Here is a 21,605-nt window from a genome sequence, read left to right on the forward strand (position 1 = left end):
ACCTAGAATGCAAGAGACTAACTTGACATTGCCATCTGTTCAGGAAATACAAAGAAGCAACCAAAGTAAAATTCCTTTTGGGATTATGCAAGTTCAAAGTAATTTTACAGTAGTTTGTAAGGTCCCACTGCAAATGCAAGAGAATATTAAGATCATCTTCATTTCCTAACAATTACAGATCACTTCAGCTTGAATCCCTTCATCATGGTATCATTAATAAAGATTTCTGCTGGAAACACACACAGACAACAAACCCCACTTTTATCTGTTCCTAAGACAGGAGAAGAATCAGGGGTGCTATTCTCCAGCACTGCTGAAGATACAGTTTTCACCACACACTCCTGCTTTACTGGACTCCCTATAATTTCCAAGATAGAAAGATTCTAGCCATCTCTTTTAAGTACCCGGACTTATTCCCTGAACACGAGCCACACCCAGTGAGTAGACTTCAGGCTACATGAAAAAAATCAGACCTGGAGCATTTTAACAATGGACAGCCATTGCTAAGAGCCAGCTCTGGCTGCAACTGCAGTGAGTGAGAGGGCTGTTCATCTCTGCTGTAGTCAAGTGGGCTGCTTCTGCTCCTCATCTTATCTTTCAAGATTACCTTAATTAAAAACAGAAAATAAGTTAGACCAAACTGATTAAAAACACATAAAACAGAAAGGTAAACAGGTTACTTCCAAACTCTGTTTAGTAAGGAAGTTACCCATAAAATGCAGTAGCTTGCTGAGAGAAAATGACCATTCTGCAACTGTTTAAACCGGAGGATGCAGAATTTGCTGTTTCTGGCTTTTTCTGTGTGACTTCCTGAAATCTTGAACCCTTCACAACCAAACTTCAGGTTCAGATGCTGCTGAGCAATCACCATCAGGTTTATCTGCTACATGAACCCCCCTCCTGAGGCTGAACTCTGAAAGGCACCAAGTCCCAGTATTCCACTTTACTGGAACATGAAAAGCTGTAACTGTATTTACCTTATTACCCACAGCATCTCTTCAGTATGTTGGCAAATGATCTTGCTTACCAAATCTGGAAGCTCTAGGAAACTGCTTGAACAAGCAGTGCAATTTTCCCACTTGGCAGCAGTTTGGGCTATCGGCACATGGAAGTTGAGAAGCTTGACTGAAGTCCGTGCTTGGCACGCACACACTGAGCAGCCACTCTGCCAAGCCTCCCAGCACAGTCAGCCACTGCAGGGCACTGCAGCTCCCCAGCAGCTGAGCAGACATCTGCAGCTTTCATTCAGAAGGCACAGCTGGGTACTCTGAGCACGGATAAAACGTCAAACTGAAGCGTTGCAGGTATTCATAATCTATTTAATAGTGGGACACCAAAGAAGTACTACACATTTTTCTTGAGCACATTAGATTTTGATTTAAGCGATTGCAATTGATGCAGTAATTTCTCAAAAATAGTCTTCTATATTCTACAATCCACAGTTTACTGTATCAGTCTAATAGGTCATATAATGATATACTGTTTGTGCTAACTGGACTGATCTTTAGCAAAGCATCCTTCCCATTCCTCCACCACCCCAAAATGTTGACAAAATTCAGCCAAATTTAAAAAAAATGTGACTTAGATTTTTTCTGCTAACCTAAACACAATGGGAGCTACTAGTTATACACATCTTATGAACGATGTTGCATTTTAATTCTAAAAATCTTCATGCTAATAACAATAAAGTATTTTATACAGCGATCAATTTGTAATGCTTTATTCGTTGATTAAAAGAATATAACATTTAACATAAACCATACAACATCAGTCATCAAGTCAAACATTCAGCTGGTTTCCTTACATTTTCTGTCAGGAGGTTTTTTTTAAATCTGATCACATTTGTAAGATAAAATCTCACCACATCTGGCATATACACACACACTGTGCCAGTGGATTCACTCTACTGATGTACATATAAAATCCGCATGGTATGTGCTCACTGGAGACAAAACAGCGCACACCTGTCAAAAGGTCATTTTAATATAAGATGGTAAAACCATTTGTAAAACACATATAAACTTTTTCCATAAATAGAATCATATCTGGACATCTGTTGCATAAATTGTGTTTTCCAAAGCTTACAATATAGCAGCCAGGTCTCAGCACTGCTGGGCACCCACGTTGGCCACTTACTTTATTATTGCAGACTGTCCTTTAAACATTAAATGCACAACATTCGTACCACTTAAAACTGGGGTCAGGTGGAAGTCTCACAGAGACCACGTCTGTACCGCGGTTGCCCTGAAACAGTTACATCGGCTTCTAAAGCCTCTCAGATATAACAAGATTTTAAAACATACTTCATGGAATGTTCTTCATGCATCATAGCAGCTCATACCTGTGATAGAACAAGCTTTGTATTTGTTTCCTTTCCTTCCTTTACATTCACTATTCACAGTGAAACAGGTGCATGTTTGTTAAGAGTTCTGAGGTTGCTGACTGAGCCACAGCACAGCTGTGTACCACAGGTCGAAATTCGACCTTATATATTACAATCTAGCAGTATCTGGCTGGCCAAAAGTTGGCCTACCCCTGCCAGCATGTGGGCACTTCTTCGTTTTTAATCTATTCTTTGGCAGCTGACACAGGCGCTGACAGAGAAAATCCAGTGACTTGGTTGTTAGGGATTTCACGACTAATGTTTGTTTGCAGGTGTAGACCTTTGTACTGAAATTTTCACTGTTATGCGTTTACCTCACCGGAGTGCACATTTCTTGCTTTCTCCTTTTAAACTTTGGCCCAAAGCTAACTTTTAAGGAAGATGACAGAACGTGAGGACAAACAAGGAGGACTTTGCAAAGAATCCAAAAGACTACAGCTTTATGGAGTGAATCTGTAAGTGCAGGAACCTGAACGCTAGTGTTTCACACCGCCGCTTAGCAGCTAAGGAAAGCCGGGAATGGAGTTAAGCCATGCTGCAGAATCCGCACGTGAAATCAAGCAAGGTAAGAGTCTTACAGTGAACAGCCCTGGACAGACTTCTCGTCCCTTAAGCCTCTTAAGTAGCATGCTACTGGATTAAGCATACAATGACAGCACAGAAATCCACTGGGCTATGGATATGGGTATTAAAAACAGTTGGCTCCCGAGCACAGGACTCCAATATAACAGCAAAATAATTCAAAATGCAGTTACTCAATTAAAGTAAAGTTAGCCGGCAACCTCAGACAGCCTTTGGCTGTATCTTTGCAAGGTTTGGTAGACAAGTCCATTAACCGTGAAAACCCTAAACACTGCCACTTTCAGCTTCTAAACCAATACCGGACTACGTTCTTTGATCAAGAAGTAGAATACACATATATAATTCTATATAGCTAATACTGATTAAACACAGCACAAAAGGGGTTAATTCACACTACCGAAAAAACATAATAGGACCCTACTTGCATATGTAACCACAGGAATTGTAAATAAGGGGCTAAATGCCTTCACTGAAGCTTTGCATCTCTCTGTAGAAGTGACGGGTTGGCTCAGTGAAGACACTAAGCAGCTCTATGTCCATGACGGCGTGCCAAGGGCGACCCAATCCGAGAGACACTTGCTCAATGAAATTGTGTACTGGATCCACATCCTGATCAGCCAGTTCTCCTTGGTCGAATTCAATGCTTTCTTCTGTGACTTCCAGTACTTTCAGGTCAGAGCCACGAAGACGAGCAATTGCTATAAGATTATGAGCCCAGACTGTGTAACCTAAGGGGAGAGAAAAACAAAATCGCTCTGTCATTTTCCTACAAGGTATTTTCTTACACTAGTACTTAATACCAGACCATCCCAATATCTCTCCCAACCTATTCTGTGACGTTCCATCTGCCAGAATTCCCCTAGGGCATGGTGAGGGCTTTCTGGTTTCAAGTAGCAAAACCCCCGTTTTACACTCTGAATAAGAAAGTCTAAAAATACTTCAGGCTTTCCTGGATCTTTTTCTCCTACTTGCGGAGCAGTGAACTACTTTAAGTTATATATAAAATTTTAAACCTCCTGTGATCTACTCTGTAGTAAAATTAGAATTAGAAAAGTGAGTTATCAATTCACTGAATGCATAAAAGGACTGCATTAAGACTGTGCTTATGCTAGAAAAAAAGATTTGCTTTCATTGCTTTAGAAAGTAGACTTACTAAAAAAAAAAAGCCACCACCAAGCAAACAAAAAGTCAGCATGCACATATATATATATATATAAAATAAACTACAGTATCTTGTTATTCTGTCTGAGATAAAGTATGATTACAAAGCTTCCCTCTCTTCATACTACATATTAACATTCCTCTATTCCTCTTTAAAAATTCCTACTCCCCAGTCACCTGTAAGCTTTCTGTGCCCTGGCTAAGAAAAATGCAAAGCCCCTTCCTACTCAGATGCAAACCACAGATGGTCTGGGAACTTCCCTTTTGGGGAGCTCTGCCAAATCAACCCTTCCACTGCAAAAGGCAAGACTCATTTCTGCCTTCATCATCATTCTTGCAGGTGCTAAGCTTCTTGGTGAGATGCCCAAGTGGCTTCCAAGTAAAGCTGCAGTCTGCACAATATTTGAACAGGGAAAGCTAAACTGCTGAGAAGTAAAAGCTGACTGTGGTTTGGTCTTCCAACAATGTAGTTAACATGCTCTGCATCATAATGTATCAAAATAAAATAGATAGTCAGAGAATGAAGAAGAGATGTCAAAGTAATAAAGAAAAGAAATTTCTGTTCTGTTTTCTTCTACTTTTTTTTATTGTGTCTCTGGAAATATGTTGGTTAAGGCAGGTTTTCAACAAAGAAGCCTGCACACATCTGTAAGGCTCATTTCTGGTATATTAACCATTAGGAATGGATGAATTCCCACAATCTTCATCTGCTGGATACTTCATCTCCAACACAACTGTCCACAGAAGATGAAGCTGTCTTAATTCAAGCAGCTTAATTCAATGTCCCTTACTTAACAGGGACATTGAACTCAGTGGAAAATTCTTCCCTGTATGATGACACACTCCTGTCAGGACATGAAGGAGCTCACACCACCTTCCAGCTACCTTGACTGAAGAGAACTTACCAAAGAAATCCTTGAAAGCAAGTGCAAGAATAAAGGGGGAAAAAAAGCCTTTCACACAAAACCCCTTTACTATCATGTGGTCATGTATATGGCTTTTGCTGTAACTTTTTATGGTGAGATCTTCTATACACTAGAACAACCATCTTATTCTGAACTTAGTCTCATTTTAAGTTAACTCTCCTTTCAAAAGCTCTGCCTGAAATTTCTTTGTGAGCTCCCAGCTGCCAAAAAGTCTCTGTTCAGCTAAGTATTCAGAGGTAAGAGGAAACAATCACTTCACTACTGGTATCACTCAATAACAAATTTACTATGAGCACACTGTCATTTATTCTTTCTTGATAGCAAAAATGTCAACTGAAGTTTTGTTCATGGACAGAATAAAACTTCACCAGTGTGTTTATAACACAAAGTCATAAAAATCCATGTGGAAGTATCCTTCCCTTAAGGAGGAAGGAAAAATAAAAAAGGCCTTTGTTCTCACAGATGGACCAATGCTTTTTATTCACAGTGCCAGATCATACCACTATGAGTGTCCTACTGTCTTCATCCCATCCCAAATGGCCACACACTCTTTACACCCTTTCTTTGTTCTGCAAGAATGTATTTAACATCTACCATCCTCTGGCTCCTGGACATGCTACTTTGGTAGGAAGATGATGACTTCCCACAAAAGACTATCTCAAGGCAGCCCATATAAAATGGCCTTAGCATGTTTTACCCTTCCTCTTTCTGTCAGGGACAAGTGGCAGCCAAAACTAGATGTAAAACAAAGCTTTTTCAAAAGCAAACTAATACCAGAAGAGGAAACACACACATACATACACACAAACACACACCAAAAAAAAGCCTGAGAAGCAGTGGAAACTGAAGAATAACCACTTCAGGAGAAAGAAGAAGAAACTTGAGCACTTCAAGTGAATTATGCTACCTTGAACAAAACCACCTTCTTTTCCTGAAGGAAACTTCACAGTTTAATATGACAAGTGAAGCCAGAAAACATTACACAGTAAACCTCAGGGAATCCAAGCATGAGGCTAAGATGCAGTACTGGGGCATCACAGCATTCTGGATATTTCTTCCTAACAGTGTTCCATCTACAGTTACTAGGCCCCAAGAATGATGCTTGCAGTGTAGTACTAGAGAAGTTATGTCCACAGCTTAGAAAAGATCAGGAGGCTTTTATAAGCAGCTTAGCTAGCTTCTGCTGCAAGGAGGGGGAAAAGAAGGGTAAGGAATGGGAATCCCAATGTAACAGCAAGGTGATATTTGGCCATTTTCTCACACAGGCAGACACAACATCTCTCCAAAGAAAGCTGATGTAGCAACAACCATTTGCTAGACCGAATTGTAAAGGACATTTGCTTTCCCAATGCTCTGCACAGACTAAACACTTTCTTCTGAACAGACACGTGCTGATATTAAATGATACTACACTTGCTTACATTCAGATGTTTCACTAGCTTTTAAAGTCAGATAATATATTAGAGGACTTTTCTGTAGCAGGAGGATAATTTAAGGTAACACAATTTTAAACTTGTTTTCAAAGGTCCTCAAACATGTATCCACATTTCAGAATAAAATCCACTAAAATCCACACCTAGACTGGTACAGTCATGTAAAACCTGTCTCACCTGGAAACTATTAAGGAGAGACAGCTGAACTGATCATGCCTCCCCTGCCCCTAGCAATGGCTTCTTCAGTAAAAGATCATGGGAAAAAAAGAAGAGCAAATACAGCAGGACCTTCTGACTGCAGCTGATGGAAATCTGAATGTCCACCTCCTGCTGCTGAAGGTCTCCTGTTTGTACTGAACTGAGATTTACTCCCCCAAACAGTCTGAGGAAACACATTTATTCTTATGCAACACAATACAGTCATTGCTTAACTCCTTCATGCATCAGCAAACTTGGTCTTAGTAAGCTGATTCCAGCACAAATAAAAAAAATATTCTGCATTATTTTAGTTTTGGGTGCCTTAAAATTTGCCAGACTGCTCTAACTTCCACGATCAAGTGTTCTATTGTTGACAGAGCTGAATAAATTCTAAAAGTTATTTGCTACCATATGGCAAATAAATAGGTGGGATAAATCCAGCTCTGCTATTACTGGTGAAACCAATGTACTCAGTGAGGCAACCCCCTCCACATATTTTTCAGTCTTTATCTGCTGGTAGTCTTACCAAATTGGTAACAAATTTCTTCTTCTCAGCTTTGGAGCACTTAATTTGTGTTATTTACAAACAGGAAGCAAAATCATCTAATCTTGCCAGTGTATGAGCTCACAGAAAAACAGCAAATGTTTTCAGTTCACACACACATAAGCAGTCATTTAAAGGAACTTGCACAGGGCAGACCACTTGTAGGATAAGCCTCCTGGAATGCTCACTTCTCAAGTTACCCTCATTTCTGTGAGGAGTATAATAAAATCCTAAATGACTTCTCAACAGAAGTTAGTAAGATACTAGCATGTTTAAAACTCACATACAATTAACACCTTCAACAACAGCATGTATAGCATTGGTGCAGCAGCCTTTTGAACAACATGCCACTAAAACACACTATGATTAGAAAGGCTGAAGGCTTGTAAGCACTTAAAAGTCGCATGCTATGCCTGTGCAATGCATTACCTACCATGAACAGCTAGGAGAGACAGTCTTGTGCACCTCCAGGCTAGTAAGACAAGTGGATCTTCATTCCGGTTGTCACTGAGATCTGGGAAGGCAGACATATCTATCACATCATTCATTAGTATAAAATGAGTGAGGAACTTGTCATACTGCCTGGATATGAGGTCAACAACAGCCCCTGAAACACAAGTGACATAGCTGTCAAAGTGAATCCTCTCTAGTGGGATACTGGGCTTAAGAATCCTTAACATATCATCACTCTTGACATCAAAAGCCATTATATAGACCCGAAGATTAGTGCTGTTGCGAGTCAGCGCCTGCCAATTCTCATCTTTTGGCATATTGTCCAATGACTTGTGCATTATGGAAACACTGTGGACCAGGAGAGACAGTCGATGCAAAGGCACATGGTTGCTGTCAGCCAGGACTCTTGCCATTTCAGCTGTAAAATCACAGAAATCCAAAGCGAGCGAACGCAGATTCACAAAGCGCTCCAATTCGACCGCAGTGATAAGAGTGGTATTACCAGGGATGTGGTTGTCCAATAAGCTCAGATGTTCCATGGTGTTGGCTATGGGGTTTGATAAGGAGGACAATGATGTGGGAGTTACTATTTGCAGCATTAACCCACAAGACAGCCATTTCAATTGCCTGCTATTGCCTAATATCTCTTCAAACAGCTGTTGGATTCTGCAAGTAAACAAAACAGACAATGATCCTATTAAACATGGTTTAGTCTTGCCAACTGTGCACCATTCTATTTTTTAATTCAAGAATTATTCTTCCTTCATTTACAGCCTTATTCTGCAGGAAGATGCTATTATTATCATTGTTGTTGTGAACTGCAACCTGACTGCAGACCTCCCAGAGCATTTTAGCATCCACTGCACTTAAAAGGTTAAAACTGTAAACTAAAAGAAATATGTACTTTGTCTGTCAAAAACAGTGACACACTGAGAACCTTCACTTCATGTATTTTCCAGCATGTATTTAACACCCTCCTACACATATTTTAAGGTTATGCAAATAAGAAAATCTGTAATGCTTTTCAAATGCAGCTCTTGTTTTCAAAAACAGCTTTTTGTATTTCCTAAGTTCTCCAGAACTGCAAATTTAGTATGGAAAAAGAGTAATTTTCAATGAAAGGTGGTAGAAACTTGATTTTGAGAGTAAGTTCGAATGATGTGAAATTACCTGCTTGATCATTAAAAGGTAAAGAACAAACATACAAGAAGATTCTTTAAATAAATCCAGACATACAACTAACTGGATTTTCAAGTGACAACAGGTTCATGTTTTACTAAAACAACTTGGACCAAGTAACATTTAAATCTCGTATTACCAGTGCCAGATTATTATGAACTTATTCTGATGCACCCACCTCTCCTACCCCCTTTTTTTTAGTGAATTGGTGTTCTTTACATTATTTTGTTCAACAAGGCAACAGAAGTATTTTAAATTTTCAATATTAAATTCAAATAGTACAGTCACACTCTAAAAACTTTTTCCATGTAAGTATTTTTCCAGTCTTCATTCCAAAGCTAAAGGCCCAAGAGAGTCCTCCTGCCCAAATAACAGGTGTTCTTTTAGCATATTAGACACATATGTAGGTAACTATTTAATCTCAAGCCCTGGTCAGCATTACAGAAAAACAGTTGAGCCAGGCTATGACAGTCCCATAAAACATCAAGAAATAAGATCCAGTAAAAAAAATAGCGGAAATTTTTGTTCTCCAAATCAGGTAATGGTTTTGCATAGTACACTTATTTTATTCCTATAAGGATCTGCATACTTTATATATATAAGCAAGAAAATATTATAGAATTTTTATTCATATCCATGTAAATTTAATGGAGATAATGTCCAGGCAAAATTAAAGGTTTAGGCCAGTATCCAGACTGACAGCACAGAGTCCCTAGCACTTTAAGGTGACAGAACAAGCACATAGGGATATTTATCAAATATCTCTCTAGTTTCTAAAACTTTGTAACTCAGTTCTGAGCAGAGGTGGCTTTATGTATTTTGCAACTCTTAAGAGACTTCACTTCTACAAATTCATCAAGATTCTTCCCTTAGCGGAGTAAGTATTTAGCAAGCATAACACCCAATAATAAAGAACTTTGCAGTATGATTACCCCCTCTTCTTGCTTCCTCTGAACCTGTCACCTACTGCCTTTGATGCCCCATAACCCTTCTGTTGTAATGAAGTTAAAAGATCAGTCCTCATTCATCCTCTCTCTTGGCAAATCCTTTTTCATCCCCTCCCTTGCCCATGTGCGTTTTCTTCCTCCTGCTATGAAGGTACAAGGTTTGCAGGGCCTGACTTCACACAAGTGGAAAATCGGTGTGGTTATTGTATCTATTTTACACCTCAATTCCAAGGTTTTGCCTAGCACAGTCATCAGGTAAAAAGACTTCAATATTTCCAGATTTCTCCAAACATGTTATTTTAAATTGAAGGCTTGCAACTGTGACACAAATGAAACAGTTTCAAACAACAGATAAGATCCACAGACAGTGCAATTTTCTATTTTATTCCTAAATTAATTTAGAGTTAAGATGAACCTTATTTGCTCCTGGCAATATTTGTTTCATAATTATTCTTGCCAGTGGTTAAATTGAAGGCAGATTATCTCACAATCCCCTAAGAAAATGATTCTACCACAGCAATCTCAAATTTCTTCCAAAGACTCTTCCCTCCCCACATACACATCCACAAAATGTGCTGGAATGCTTACAGCATTGGCAGGATTTATTTTGTAATAGCCCAGGTAATGAATCTTAATAGTGCTTTTAACATTTTATAGAACTATTGAAGAAAAAGCAATTTTGAGGTGTTTAGGAGAATACTACCATCCATATGCCTCACTACACTATAAATCTGTTTACACTGTGGTTCTCATACACCTTAAACATCTGAGCTTAGAAGAACACTGTTTCAGTACCTGCAAAATTTAATAAAAAGAAATATGACACAGAACTCTGCAGCTTCGGGGTAGCTTTTCTCCCCAGTGGGAACTGCAGTAAGAAGCTTTCTAAAGGAGAGCGAATGATTTAATGTAATCTACACATCAACTTTTTAGTGCAAACACCAAAGTATTTATCCAAGTATTTAGATTTGTCCTGCTAGTCTAATGACCTGTAGGTCCTAGGAAAATTTTCTCCAGTTCTTAGCCTTTCAAGCATATTTGAAAAAGAACATAAACACAAACATATTTTCAACTCTTGTGAAATACAACCGATTACTTCCTTTTCTAATTTTTTTCATGTACAGCAATAGTAGGAGGTGCTGGTAACAGCCCCTCATCCCTCCTCCCCTTTTGTGGCATTAACATAACATATTGTTTCTAGAACATAATGAAAAGAAGAAAAGAAAGGATTCTCACCCTGCTGAGAACAGAGGGAAAAAACCAACAAAAATACAACAGCCACAAAACCAGACTATTTCATGTAAATAGGAGGAACAATAATTTAGATTTTCATCCTTTTAAAAAACTTTAAAGCTTTTCAGTCATGTATTTCAGGGATTTCTGTGTTCAGTTATCCATTTTCATTATTATTATTATTATCATCCTGTATTTGATAATTTACAAATATAACTTACTGCTTAATCTTCTTGCCATCGGGGTCAACCTTTCCAAGGTAGGTATTTGATATAGTTCCATGTTGCTGCAGAATGCTTATATCCCCGAAGAGACTTAACTTCTGGAGGTTCCTAGGAAACAACAAAATAAAAAGGAATCTGTACACAAAACTAAAATGGTGTGGGAAATCATTCTGGATAAGACAAATGCAGGCAATAAATCCCATTATTACACCGAACACATAGCCTGTGTTGGGAAGCTTACTGCTAGGGGAAGCTTTTCTAGTATTCCCTATCAGTAAGGGATAGTGGTCCACCATGACATATGATTTTAACTTTCTGAAGGGATACCTAAAAAGAAGTGAAAGAAGAACCTCTGAGTTGATGCTGAACATCACACAGTGCACTAAACAGTCTCTTTTCCTTTCCCTAGTTCAGTTTCCTGACTTGCATCTTTGCTAATCCTAAAACAGATCAAGAAAGAGATATGCAAACGACTGCAGTTTTAAAGTAGTTGTGTAGCATTTACTATTAAGATTATTATTTTTGTAGCTAAGTTTTGGGTCAACATTTCTTTTACTTATGTATGCTGTAAATTAGATTTACTCCTAGCATGCAAGGGCTAGTCTGCAATTGATAATTAACAAGGCAGAAACTCCAGTTTCACCACAAATGGACATGTAAATTAAATTAATCCTAAACACTAGATGCCAATTAACCTGTAACTCACAATTACGTGAGTTACCATAAATCCTTATTTCTTCTGGCTCAGAAAGCATATGCTAGTATTTCAAATCAGCCTTGAGGAAAATGCAATACAATTACCATGCTCAAAGCACAGGGAAGCTCTGGTACAGTTCACTACCTCCACAGTACTATCTTATATTCTACCAAGAGGAGAGGGGAAGAATTAAAGGATTAAGTAGCCGAGTTTTACATTTTTTAGTAGGTATGAGTTGCAGTCTATAATTGTTATCTACCATAAATCACAATTTACCTGTTTTGAAGTTCCTGTATTCAAAACCAGCACACTGATTGCCTGAAATCTATCCACTGTTGCACTTGCTACTTTTTTTCTATAGGAGAACAACAACTTAATAGCAAGATCCACAAGCTTCATATAGACTGACAAATACTCGATCCAAATATCTAGAATCTACAACTGCGTCTGAAATTCTAACCATTTAATATTTCATATTTTGAATACAGGCCTACTGTACTGATGATACACTAAAATAAACTGAGCCATAAAATATGATCAATATTCTACAAATCTCACTAAGACATTGCCTGATCACACTGAAGAATAAGCTTGGCAGGGAAACCTAAAACACTGGCACACCCAGCTGAGAGTATTTTGGGCTCCTTTTTCCTCAAAAGCTGTAAGAGATTGTCTGGTATGACAGGGAAGTAGCAGAAACCTCTACCTGGTGTGAAAAGTAGTGTTCATAGCCAATGCTATAAATAAGCCTTTCTCTTTTGATCTTGGTGACTTATTTGTGAGAGTCAAGAGCCAAAATGCAGTCTTCAGAACAGTTTTGAATCGCCTGCATGTTCACATCAAACACAGGTCCTGGTTTGTGCCACTCACACCGCCAGCCAGTGCTACAGTAGGACGTAGGCAGGCATCAAGAGGGCCACCAAAGTACAGGACACATGGACCACTAATTACTAGCACCTCACACATTTTTACTTCATCTTTTTGACTGCCAATTCATGCAGTACAGACACAAATGGAAAAGTTCTCTGCCTGAAAACTTAACCAATGACAATATCCATTTATTTTTCCATTCACAGCATACTTATTACAATCAACAAATCTGATCACAGTTCAACACAATGTTAGATTTTTGCTACTATTTTCAGTGCTGTACAACTCCATGAAATTCAGCTCACTGCTCATCTTTATTTCAGAGAGTCAGTAAAGCAATTTAAACAAAATTATTTAAAAGTTACTAATTTTTTATTAAATCATAATGGCACCTTAATCCTGTGTGCTACCCATACATAAAGCTGGGCAAAACCTTATGTTTGGGAAGGATTTCTAAAACATTTATTTTCCACTAGCTCAAAAAGCGCCAGTAGAAATAATAAGCTTCTTACTAGGCTCCACCTTCAGTTTTGGTTGGTCTTTTTTAATACTCAATTTAAAAAAGCACAAAATGTCCTTGCTTACATTCAAGGCGAACAAAGCGGTAAGGCACATATTGTATTACTATACCAGTTTCAGCTGCCTGTTCAGACTGAAAGCGGTCATTAGGAAACATCAAAAACAGATCCAGTCTACTGTTTTGAGCAACTCACCAATTTTTGGTAACTCCAAGAGATACCATGCTTCAGCAAGACACCACAGTTTTATAGTAATCACATTTTTGTTTCCATAGCAAAGATCAAACAAATCACACAATTCAACACGATGCAGAGGAAAAGAGGGGGGTTGTGTGTGTGTCAGTACTTTCTTATCTTCCTTTGTAAGCGAGGAAGGCAGAGTAGAGGAGACTACTTTGGTATCTTTGAGTTACATAAAAGAACAGGATTTTCCTACTGAATGATCACCAGGTGCTTCTTAGCTGTTGTATGCACGTAAGTGCAAACAGAAAGTTTGTCGCACTCCCACCCTGCCTTCTAGAAGTTAGTTCTGAAAGATCAGTTCAAAAAGGTGCAGATCATGAAGATTTAGGAAACATCATGCCCACCCACACCCTTTTTCTCAGTATTAATGAGAACATCAGCTTTTAAACAGTTATACACTTTGTTATTTTGCTACACTTACTGTCATAAACATAAAAGCTTATGGAAAACCTACAGATCACTATAAATGCTACTTTAGTACCTTTTAATTAAATAAATTACAGATTTTTAGAGCTCACCAAGGTCCCAGTGCTATTAGTCCCAATATTTTGGAAGTAATATGCTGCCACTCACAAAGCAACTTGAGCTCTGTTTCAAACATGAGACAGACCTCGAACATACCTTTTTGGATGGTAACTGGCTGGCAGCAGGAATATTTGTCAAAAAATTTTCAGTTGTTTTTAAAACAAGTTGCAGACAAGTTGTTATTTCCTTAATTCCATCAGAACTAGCAAAGGTCACTCCAAAATATTTTTCTAGAGACTTAACACACGGATTTGCTTAGAAACTAGAAATTTTATGTTGTACGGAAAATGCTCTTAGTAGCAAAACCACACATCATTCTCTTCTGGCCAAGAGAGCATTAAGAAATTTCATTACTTTTAGTAATTACTTTTCTTAGGTCCTGCAGTATTGTAAATCCTCAAGGAAATCTGTAGCCATTTAAAGTATATGATTTTTCTTGCAAGGAGGAAGGCTGCTACTGCATTGCTTAATAAAAAATTTTAAACCCCAAACAACATTATACAGTTAAGAAACAGCATCACAAAGGCAGATTTCTTCCTTTGCAGTTCTGAAGAGGAAGATGGAATGTTTTTTGAACTTATCTGCCAAAGAGCTATCGTAAGGGCTGGCAGGAGTTATGAAAGACTGTCCTGTTCTAAACTTAATTCCAAAAGGAATGCATTTACAGTGATTCAGCTACTGGAGAAGTAAAAATTTCCATTTCGATTATTTTGGAAATTACAATATTTAGTTTTTGTACAGTGAAATACAGTGAAAATAAGAAAGAATTATTAACAGTCCCTGAGTTACACATAAATAAAGAGAAGCAGAGAAATTAATTAATTATGGACTGCAGTCCCTCCTTAGAGGAAACTAAGCATCAGGCAGGTGACAATGTCTCTTGGCAAGTTTAGACATTAGGTGGTCACAGTAAGAACTAAGCAGCAATTTGGCATATATTAATACTCCTTCTCACCTCTTTTCAATCTCAAATCTACTTAAAGAACTAAAATCCAGTGTTCTACCTGAAAACTAATCAGTTATAGATAGTTATTTTGCAAGGAAAAAGATCCCAAAACCCTCAAACATCAAAATAAACTAAAAAACTGGTCCATTCAAGGAAGAGTCTATTCTGAAAGTAAAACTGAAAAAAGTCAAGTGTTTAATGTAAATTATACCACTCTTCCCCCAATTTTTAAAATGCTCATTTTAAAAAGCCTGCTGTAATAATCAGGTACCCTGTGTTCCCCTGTCATGCATCATTCATTTCAAACCAAAAGAGCAGCATATAAATGATTTAGAGACAGCAAGAAAGTACAGCAATGCAAAATCCTGTCCAAGTTGGTAACTCTTCATCCCTGTCTTACCACCAAAATTATATTAATCTACCAGAGAACAGGTACCAGAGAAACAACTACTTCTGCACAGTATTTTACTGCAATCCTGAGCCACACTGTGCATACAGAATCTGTAAAGTGAACTTCAGAAAGCAAGTGTCCTTGGACAGATTTCAGACAAGGCCATGGAGAACTTTTCAAAAGAAAAAGCGTATCAAAAGCCTTCTCACATCGCAGTTAATTTTGACAGCTTCGTATTTCAGTGAGGGAAAAAAAGGAAACAATTTAGTTTTCTAACGCCACCCCCATGCAACTTATCTGAATGTTACTAGTTATTTGAAAATTCCAAGCCCATGTCACCATATTTGCCTCAGATCAGACAATCATCACAATCACTTCAACGTTTTTTCCTCTTATAAAACTAGCTGGATTTTCCACAGTTCAACACAAGATGCAATAGTGAAGTGAAAGCTCCTGAAATGCAAGAGACCAATCAAGAGAGATGATCATGATTCCCACACCAAGGATTCACAGGGCAAGAAACAAATTAAGATAAAGGTGAGCTGGGGCTAACGAGCTGTTTTCCGAAGTGACGTCTGTGACTCTCGGCCATCGCAGCTGCACCACAGGAAGTACCTGCTGGGCGCAACACAGCACAGGAACTGAAAGTGGGAATTCACACACCGCATTTGCATTCATCTCAAACCAACGAGGAATTGCATTTAAAGTTCTCTTGCTACAATTCAAAATAAAGACACAGGGAAGGCCTCAAGCTACTCTCTCATACCTCTGGAATCAAAGGGGGCGGTAACAAGATCATGACTCAGTTGCACACAGTTTTCTAAAGGCCATCCACAAGGTTTAATTCATCCTGAAGATGCCCTGAAACACTTGCATCTTTTTTTTGTTCCCATGATAAGTGAAGCTTTATGCACACAGAGGAGAAATAATATTAACTATTTCCTATCCTAAAACCTACATGGCTTTCCAAACTCATCATAACCTAACTTGCTTTCCTGTTTTACGTGCTGACTAGAGGCCATATATTAGGATATCTATTATCTTTTATCTCTATCACACCCACAGCGAGGCGAATGCAAGTATTTTTGTGTTAAAGACCTCAAAGCTGAGCAAATTATCTAACCTGCCGAAGTAAGTGTGTGGAAAACACATTTTAAATACAAACCACAGGAAAATATTTCTAGCATTTAAATTCAACTAGGCCAAGAAAGTCCTACGTGTGAACCTTTTTTTCAATAAACAAAACAACACAAAACCACCTCAAAACTCAGATTAGAGGTAAGACGAGAGCTGGCATGAAAGCTCAGCTTTTCTACAGCGAAAGACCTCATAGCTGGAAAGGTGAAGGCGTTTTATTGGGGCAGTAACTCAGTGCGCCAGAGCTGTAATTTTAACTCCCCCTTACTAATTTCTCATTAGATACTTTTGTTCAAGCATACACAAGGTCTAAAGTATGTCCGTAGTAAGGCTTATTTTAAGTGAGAAAGCTGTCTTGTTATTCAGTAAATTCAAATTCCTGGCTCCCACTTGCTCCGTTCGAGCTGCATTCCCTGCTTCCATCCAAAAGACGAAGAACTCCTTATAAATGCAGCTGTATTTGTTTTGCGTATTGACCTGCCGCTCGCCAACAGGACGTCTGAGCATTAGTATTTCTCATCAAGCTACACCATATGACAGAAATCTGGTAGTTTGAAGCGGCGCGTCCCCGTTTCTGCCCCCCTCACAGACTCACACACGCACACACACAGCGGCTCCGAGCCCAGCCCCAGCACGAACCGGCCGGCGCCGGCTCGGGCGTTGTTTCCGCCCGCAGAAACCGGCGGGACGGCTGGACCCGGCCCTGCGCGGCTCGGGCTCCGTCTGCCCCCACGCCCGGCGGTACCTGTTGTTGCGGACGCTGCTCAGGACGCACAGCACCAGCTCCAGGTAAGTCCTCAGCAGGTCGAGCCAGCGCGGGCTCAGCGGCGGCGGCGCCTCCCCGTCCCCCGCCACCGCGGCGCCCTCGACCGCCGCCGCCCCGCCGCCGCCGGTGGGGTAGTTATCGGCGGCGAACTGTACGCGGAGCTCACGGACGAACCAGCCGCACTTGCGCATGAGGAACTCGAGGCGCGGGCGCTCGGCGGGCGAGACGCGGAGGCTGAGGCGGAGGCGCGGCCAGAGCGCGGGGTAGAAGAGGCACTCCCGCCAGTGCGAGCAGGCGGCCGAGGCCCGCAGCCGGTCGGGGGCCGCCAGGAAGGAGAAAATGTGGACCACCAGCTCGCTGGGCAGGGAGCCGGCGCCCACCGCCTCCCCGCACACCGACATCCCTGGCGCCGGCCCCAGCCCCGCGGCGGCGGCCCCGGGCGGCGGCCCCGGCCTGGCCTGCGGCTCCTGCGACACAAACAACAACATCAATGACACGGCGCGGGGGGGCGGGCGCCGGCCGGGACGCGCCTGCTGCCGGGACGCACCACCCGCGCCGCCGCCGGGGGGGGGGAGGCGAAGAGGCGGAGCGGCCGTACCACTGCCCGACACGGCGGGGAGAGGTGGGCCGGACCACCTAGCCCTGGGGGCGGCGTGTGAAGGAAGACACCGCCGGCACCGCGCTCTGTTTCTGCGGCGGGGCAGAGCCGCCGGGGCGGAGGGAGAAGGGTTCACCCCGCGGGGAAAATGGAACGTGCCGGCGGTGGACCGGGAGGCGGAGCCGGCGCGCCCGCCCCGCGGGGGCCGTTGGCCGTTCCCCCCCGTGCCGGCGGCGCGGCCCCCCCGCTCCCCGCCCCTCCGGCGGCTCCCAACGCAGTGCGGCGGAGCCTCCTGCCCGGGGCGCGGCCCGGGACCACATGCCCTGCGGGCTCCACACTGGCAGCGCCGGCCGCTGCCGGGGGCAGGCGCAGCACGGCCCCCGCCGGACGCGCCTGCCCCGAGCGCCCGGTGTGTAGGAAAACTTGGGAAGGGTGTCTGGTGATGTCTGGTGGCGGCGGCGCGGAGGCCCGTATGGGACCGCACGTACGCCTTTGAGCCAGCAGAATTACCTCAGCAGCATTCCTGCTGCTGCCGCGGGAAACGCGCTGACTGCGCAGGAAAGGTGGAGCGAGGCAGAGTCCGACATGTGACAGAACCGGGTGCGAGCCTGGGGGGATACAGGAGAAAATGCTCCAAATCTTAGTGCTCTCTTAAATCTCACCCGCTTCTGTAACACCCGTGCCAACATCCGCGTTAAGTGTGTAAAGGTGGCTTCTGTGCATACAGAGTTTTGAGAGAATTTTAAAGTCTGATGCTGATGCTGTAAAGGCTGAACAACAAAGTGATGGTAATTGCATACCTTTTTATAATTAAAAAAAACCAAACCCTTATCGAAATAAAATTGAGTACTGCCAGTATCTTGGAATTCTGGACACAGTTTCTATAACAACTTTATATCTGAGTGTTCAGAAATGTACACACAAAAATAATAAAAGTTGTGCTAATAGAAATGAAGTCTAGACTCCTCTGTACACAGAGTAGGCACACATTATAACCAAATTCATAAACAACTGAATCAAAACCACCAACTCTCCCTTTACTCCATGACTAGCCATTTTTGCTGTCTCACAGCAGGGGTGAAAAACCAGTATCACTTATCTTTTCTTGACTCTGGTCCTGGGGGAACTGTGTCTTCCATTTCTCCTTGATTGGAGAGAAGGAGCCTGTAGAGGCAGATGTTATTATGAAAGTAAGACTATAGGAAATTCCCAGCCAGCCAGTTCTCCCATCAGGGACCCGGGCTGCTTCACACACCTGCACAAGTGATTTGAACCAGCATAAACAACTCAGGTAAGTGCTGTGCTACTCCCACTGCAGATTCCACCAAAAATTCCCCAGGCAGTCAAGATGCAAGTTCTGAAGCAGCCAAACTCATCTGGCCTAGGAAGATGCAAATGAAAGGAACTTATGCGCCTACATGTCTCCATATTTTAATATCTACTCAATGATTCCCCATTGTGAGCTGGTGATGAGTCAAAGGACTTCCGAGATTACTGAGTATCTTAATGTAAAACAGCATCAAGCTTTATGATTCAGTTCCTTTGGATTACCAAAGTAGCATCAAGAAAAGTTGGTTTATGAAGTTAGTAGTTCTGCATTTATGGTTATCTTTGTTGGATTGTATTGGATCAGCAATACAACTGCATTAGGGAAACTTTCCTGTCTGACCATCCAGGAGCTACTCAGGCAGTCTCATTCTCACCATCTAAGCCGGGACTGAAACCCTTCCCAGTGGGCAGCTCCAGTGAGCCTGACTCCGCACATACGCCCATACTCACACAGTCAGACAAGGTTTCCTTACCATCTCAATGCCAGGTTTCCCATAGCAGAGTCTCAGTGGTCCCAATCCTTAAAACTTTCAATCTTGGTGCAATAACTAAATAACAGCATGAGCTGGCAACCTGGACAAAGGAAACCCTGGGGTTTTATACCCTCACAGTCTAATGATGGGAATGTTTGAGGGCCCTTGGCTCCTGACATGTCTCTGAGTGTCTGGTCACCTGACTGGGCCACAGGTCCCTGAGCTTGTCAAAGGCTCAGCAGTTCATGGCCTCTTGCCTCAGACTCCAGCCATCCAGAGAGCTCAATCTGCAGCTTACACTGCAGCTGCAAACCACGCTACCTGCACTGAATATATTCCTCAAAGGTACAGTGAAATGGTCTTTTACTGTTACTGTTGCATGGCCATTTAATGAGCTCCTGCTTTTGGGGATTGTGTTAAAAATTCAATCTCAGGAGCTATTACTTTCAGTTTTATAGGCTTGAATAAATGAATCTGTCTAAAGCTTTGGGCCACCACAACTATGGCAGAGTGGTCCATCATGATAAATGCGAGACTTTCTAGGTTCCCTGATACAGTCCATCTGCAGGGCCAGTACAGCACTGAGGCAGCCCAGTCTCTGAGGCTGTTGATTCTGGGTGTTGAATCAGTTTTCCCTGCCTTGTACAAAAGAAATTTGCTTCAGCTTGACTGAAAACTGATTTCACAGTGCAGGCTTTTGTTAGTATTAATGCAATGTCTGCAAGCTGCTGGGATAATTACCTCTGAAAAAGACGAGCACCTAACTTGCTTGCAGACTTTATAGAGTTACTGGGTGGCTCCAGTAGGTAGCTGGTCAATAGTCTTTTTGCTGAAACCCTAGGCTGTCTGTATGACTCCAATGCATTGCCCTCCATGAAGCCAGTCACTGTACATTGAAAGCCAAGGGAGATAACTGTGAATCTTCATGCTGCAAATCAAAATTTTCAAATGTTCTCAAAGACAGTGGAGCCATATTGCACATCTTGGAGGGGCTGGAGAAAAGAAACCATTCCAAAGTAGTTCAAGGCAGGAGATGACAGCCATTTGCAAGGAAGTGACCACAGGTTTTTCCATAGTCCACTGTGGATCAGAACAGGCTGTGCTCTGAATGAGCCTCAGAAAACCTGATTTTGCCAGCCTTGACAGCTGCTGTTGGGTTCCTTCCGTATCACCGGGGTTTTCACTGCCTATCAGCACCAGCACCAGCAGTGTACCACGAGCAGCTGTGCTGGCATGGGAGCTAGGAATCACACACGGCTCTAAAGCTTCGGGCTAACCATAACCGAGTTAAAGTTTACAGGACCTGAAGGTCACCTGGCTCAGCTGCTTATGTCAAGACCACAGGCTGCCAGCTTCTTCAGGTGCTCTGTCCTGGTCACCTACAGACAACGAGCTAAAACCAAAGTGCAAGTGTTTTAAATTACTTAGTCCTTCTGTGGTTTTTTAGGTACATTGCCAAGATATGTATGTCTCTGGAATTACTAACTTGGTGTATGTTATTAGTGAGCTACTGTGAACCCCTGGAGTTTTCTATCACCAGCTGCAAGGACAGAGCAGTAAGAGCAAAGAAACAGAAACAAAGTATTAGTAGGAAACCGGTTTTTCCATATGTGCTGTCACACATATGGAAACACAAACTGGGTTAATGTGTCTTCCGTGTTGATTTATATGGAAAAAAAGAGGAGCTCAGCACATTAAACTTTTCCATAAGGTTCTGACATAATGTTCACTTGTACGGTAACAATCCATATAAAAAAGGTTACTTGAAGAGGAATCGGGCTGCAGCTGAAGACTGCGGGCCTGGTAACGATCCCAGCGGAACCGGGGAAAGCGCAGCACCGGGCTGTGC

General features: G+C 41.6%; 1 protein-coding gene across 1 annotated transcript; it reads right to left on the reverse strand.

Annotated features, from left to right (window-relative positions):
- Nucleotides 1–1,704: 1,704 nt before the first annotated feature.
- Nucleotides 1,705–17,978, reverse strand: FBXO33 (F-box protein 33). The gene is made up of 4 exons (XM_063398959.1): nucleotides 17,336–17,978; nucleotides 11,261–11,371; nucleotides 7,661–8,346; nucleotides 1,705–3,693 (listed from the first exon to the last, which is right to left on the reverse strand). Exons 1-4 carry the CDS (start codon nucleotides 17,842–17,844, stop codon nucleotides 3,422–3,424), a joined length of 1,578 nt encoding a protein of 525 aa, XP_063255029.1. The 5' UTR covers nucleotides 17,845–17,978; the 3' UTR covers nucleotides 1,705–3,421.
- Between the last annotated feature and the right edge of the window lie 3,627 nt (nucleotides 17,979–21,605).

The sequence above is a fragment of the Prinia subflava genome, chromosome 5 (assembly GCF_021018805.1).
Source record: "Prinia subflava isolate CZ2003 ecotype Zambia chromosome 5, Cam_Psub_1.2, whole genome shotgun sequence".
Classification (NCBI taxonomy): domain Eukaryota; kingdom Metazoa; phylum Chordata; class Aves; order Passeriformes; family Cisticolidae; genus Prinia; species Prinia subflava.

Bases quoted from the DNA above. Each gene is read 5' to 3' on its own strand.
- FBXO33 (XM_063398959.1), bottom strand. From the start codon at position 17,844: ATGTTGTTGTTTGTGTCGCAGGAGCCGCAGGCCAGGCCGGGGCCGCCG. The intron at 11,372-17,335 runs GTACCGCCGGGC...GTTGTTTCCTAG, and splicing joins AGCAGCGTCCGCAACAACAG to GAACCTCCAGAAGTTAAGTC. The intron at 3,694-7,660 runs GTAGGTAATGCA...CTCTCCCCTTAG, and splicing joins GTCTCTCCTAGCTGTTCATG to GTTACACAGTCTGGGCTCAT.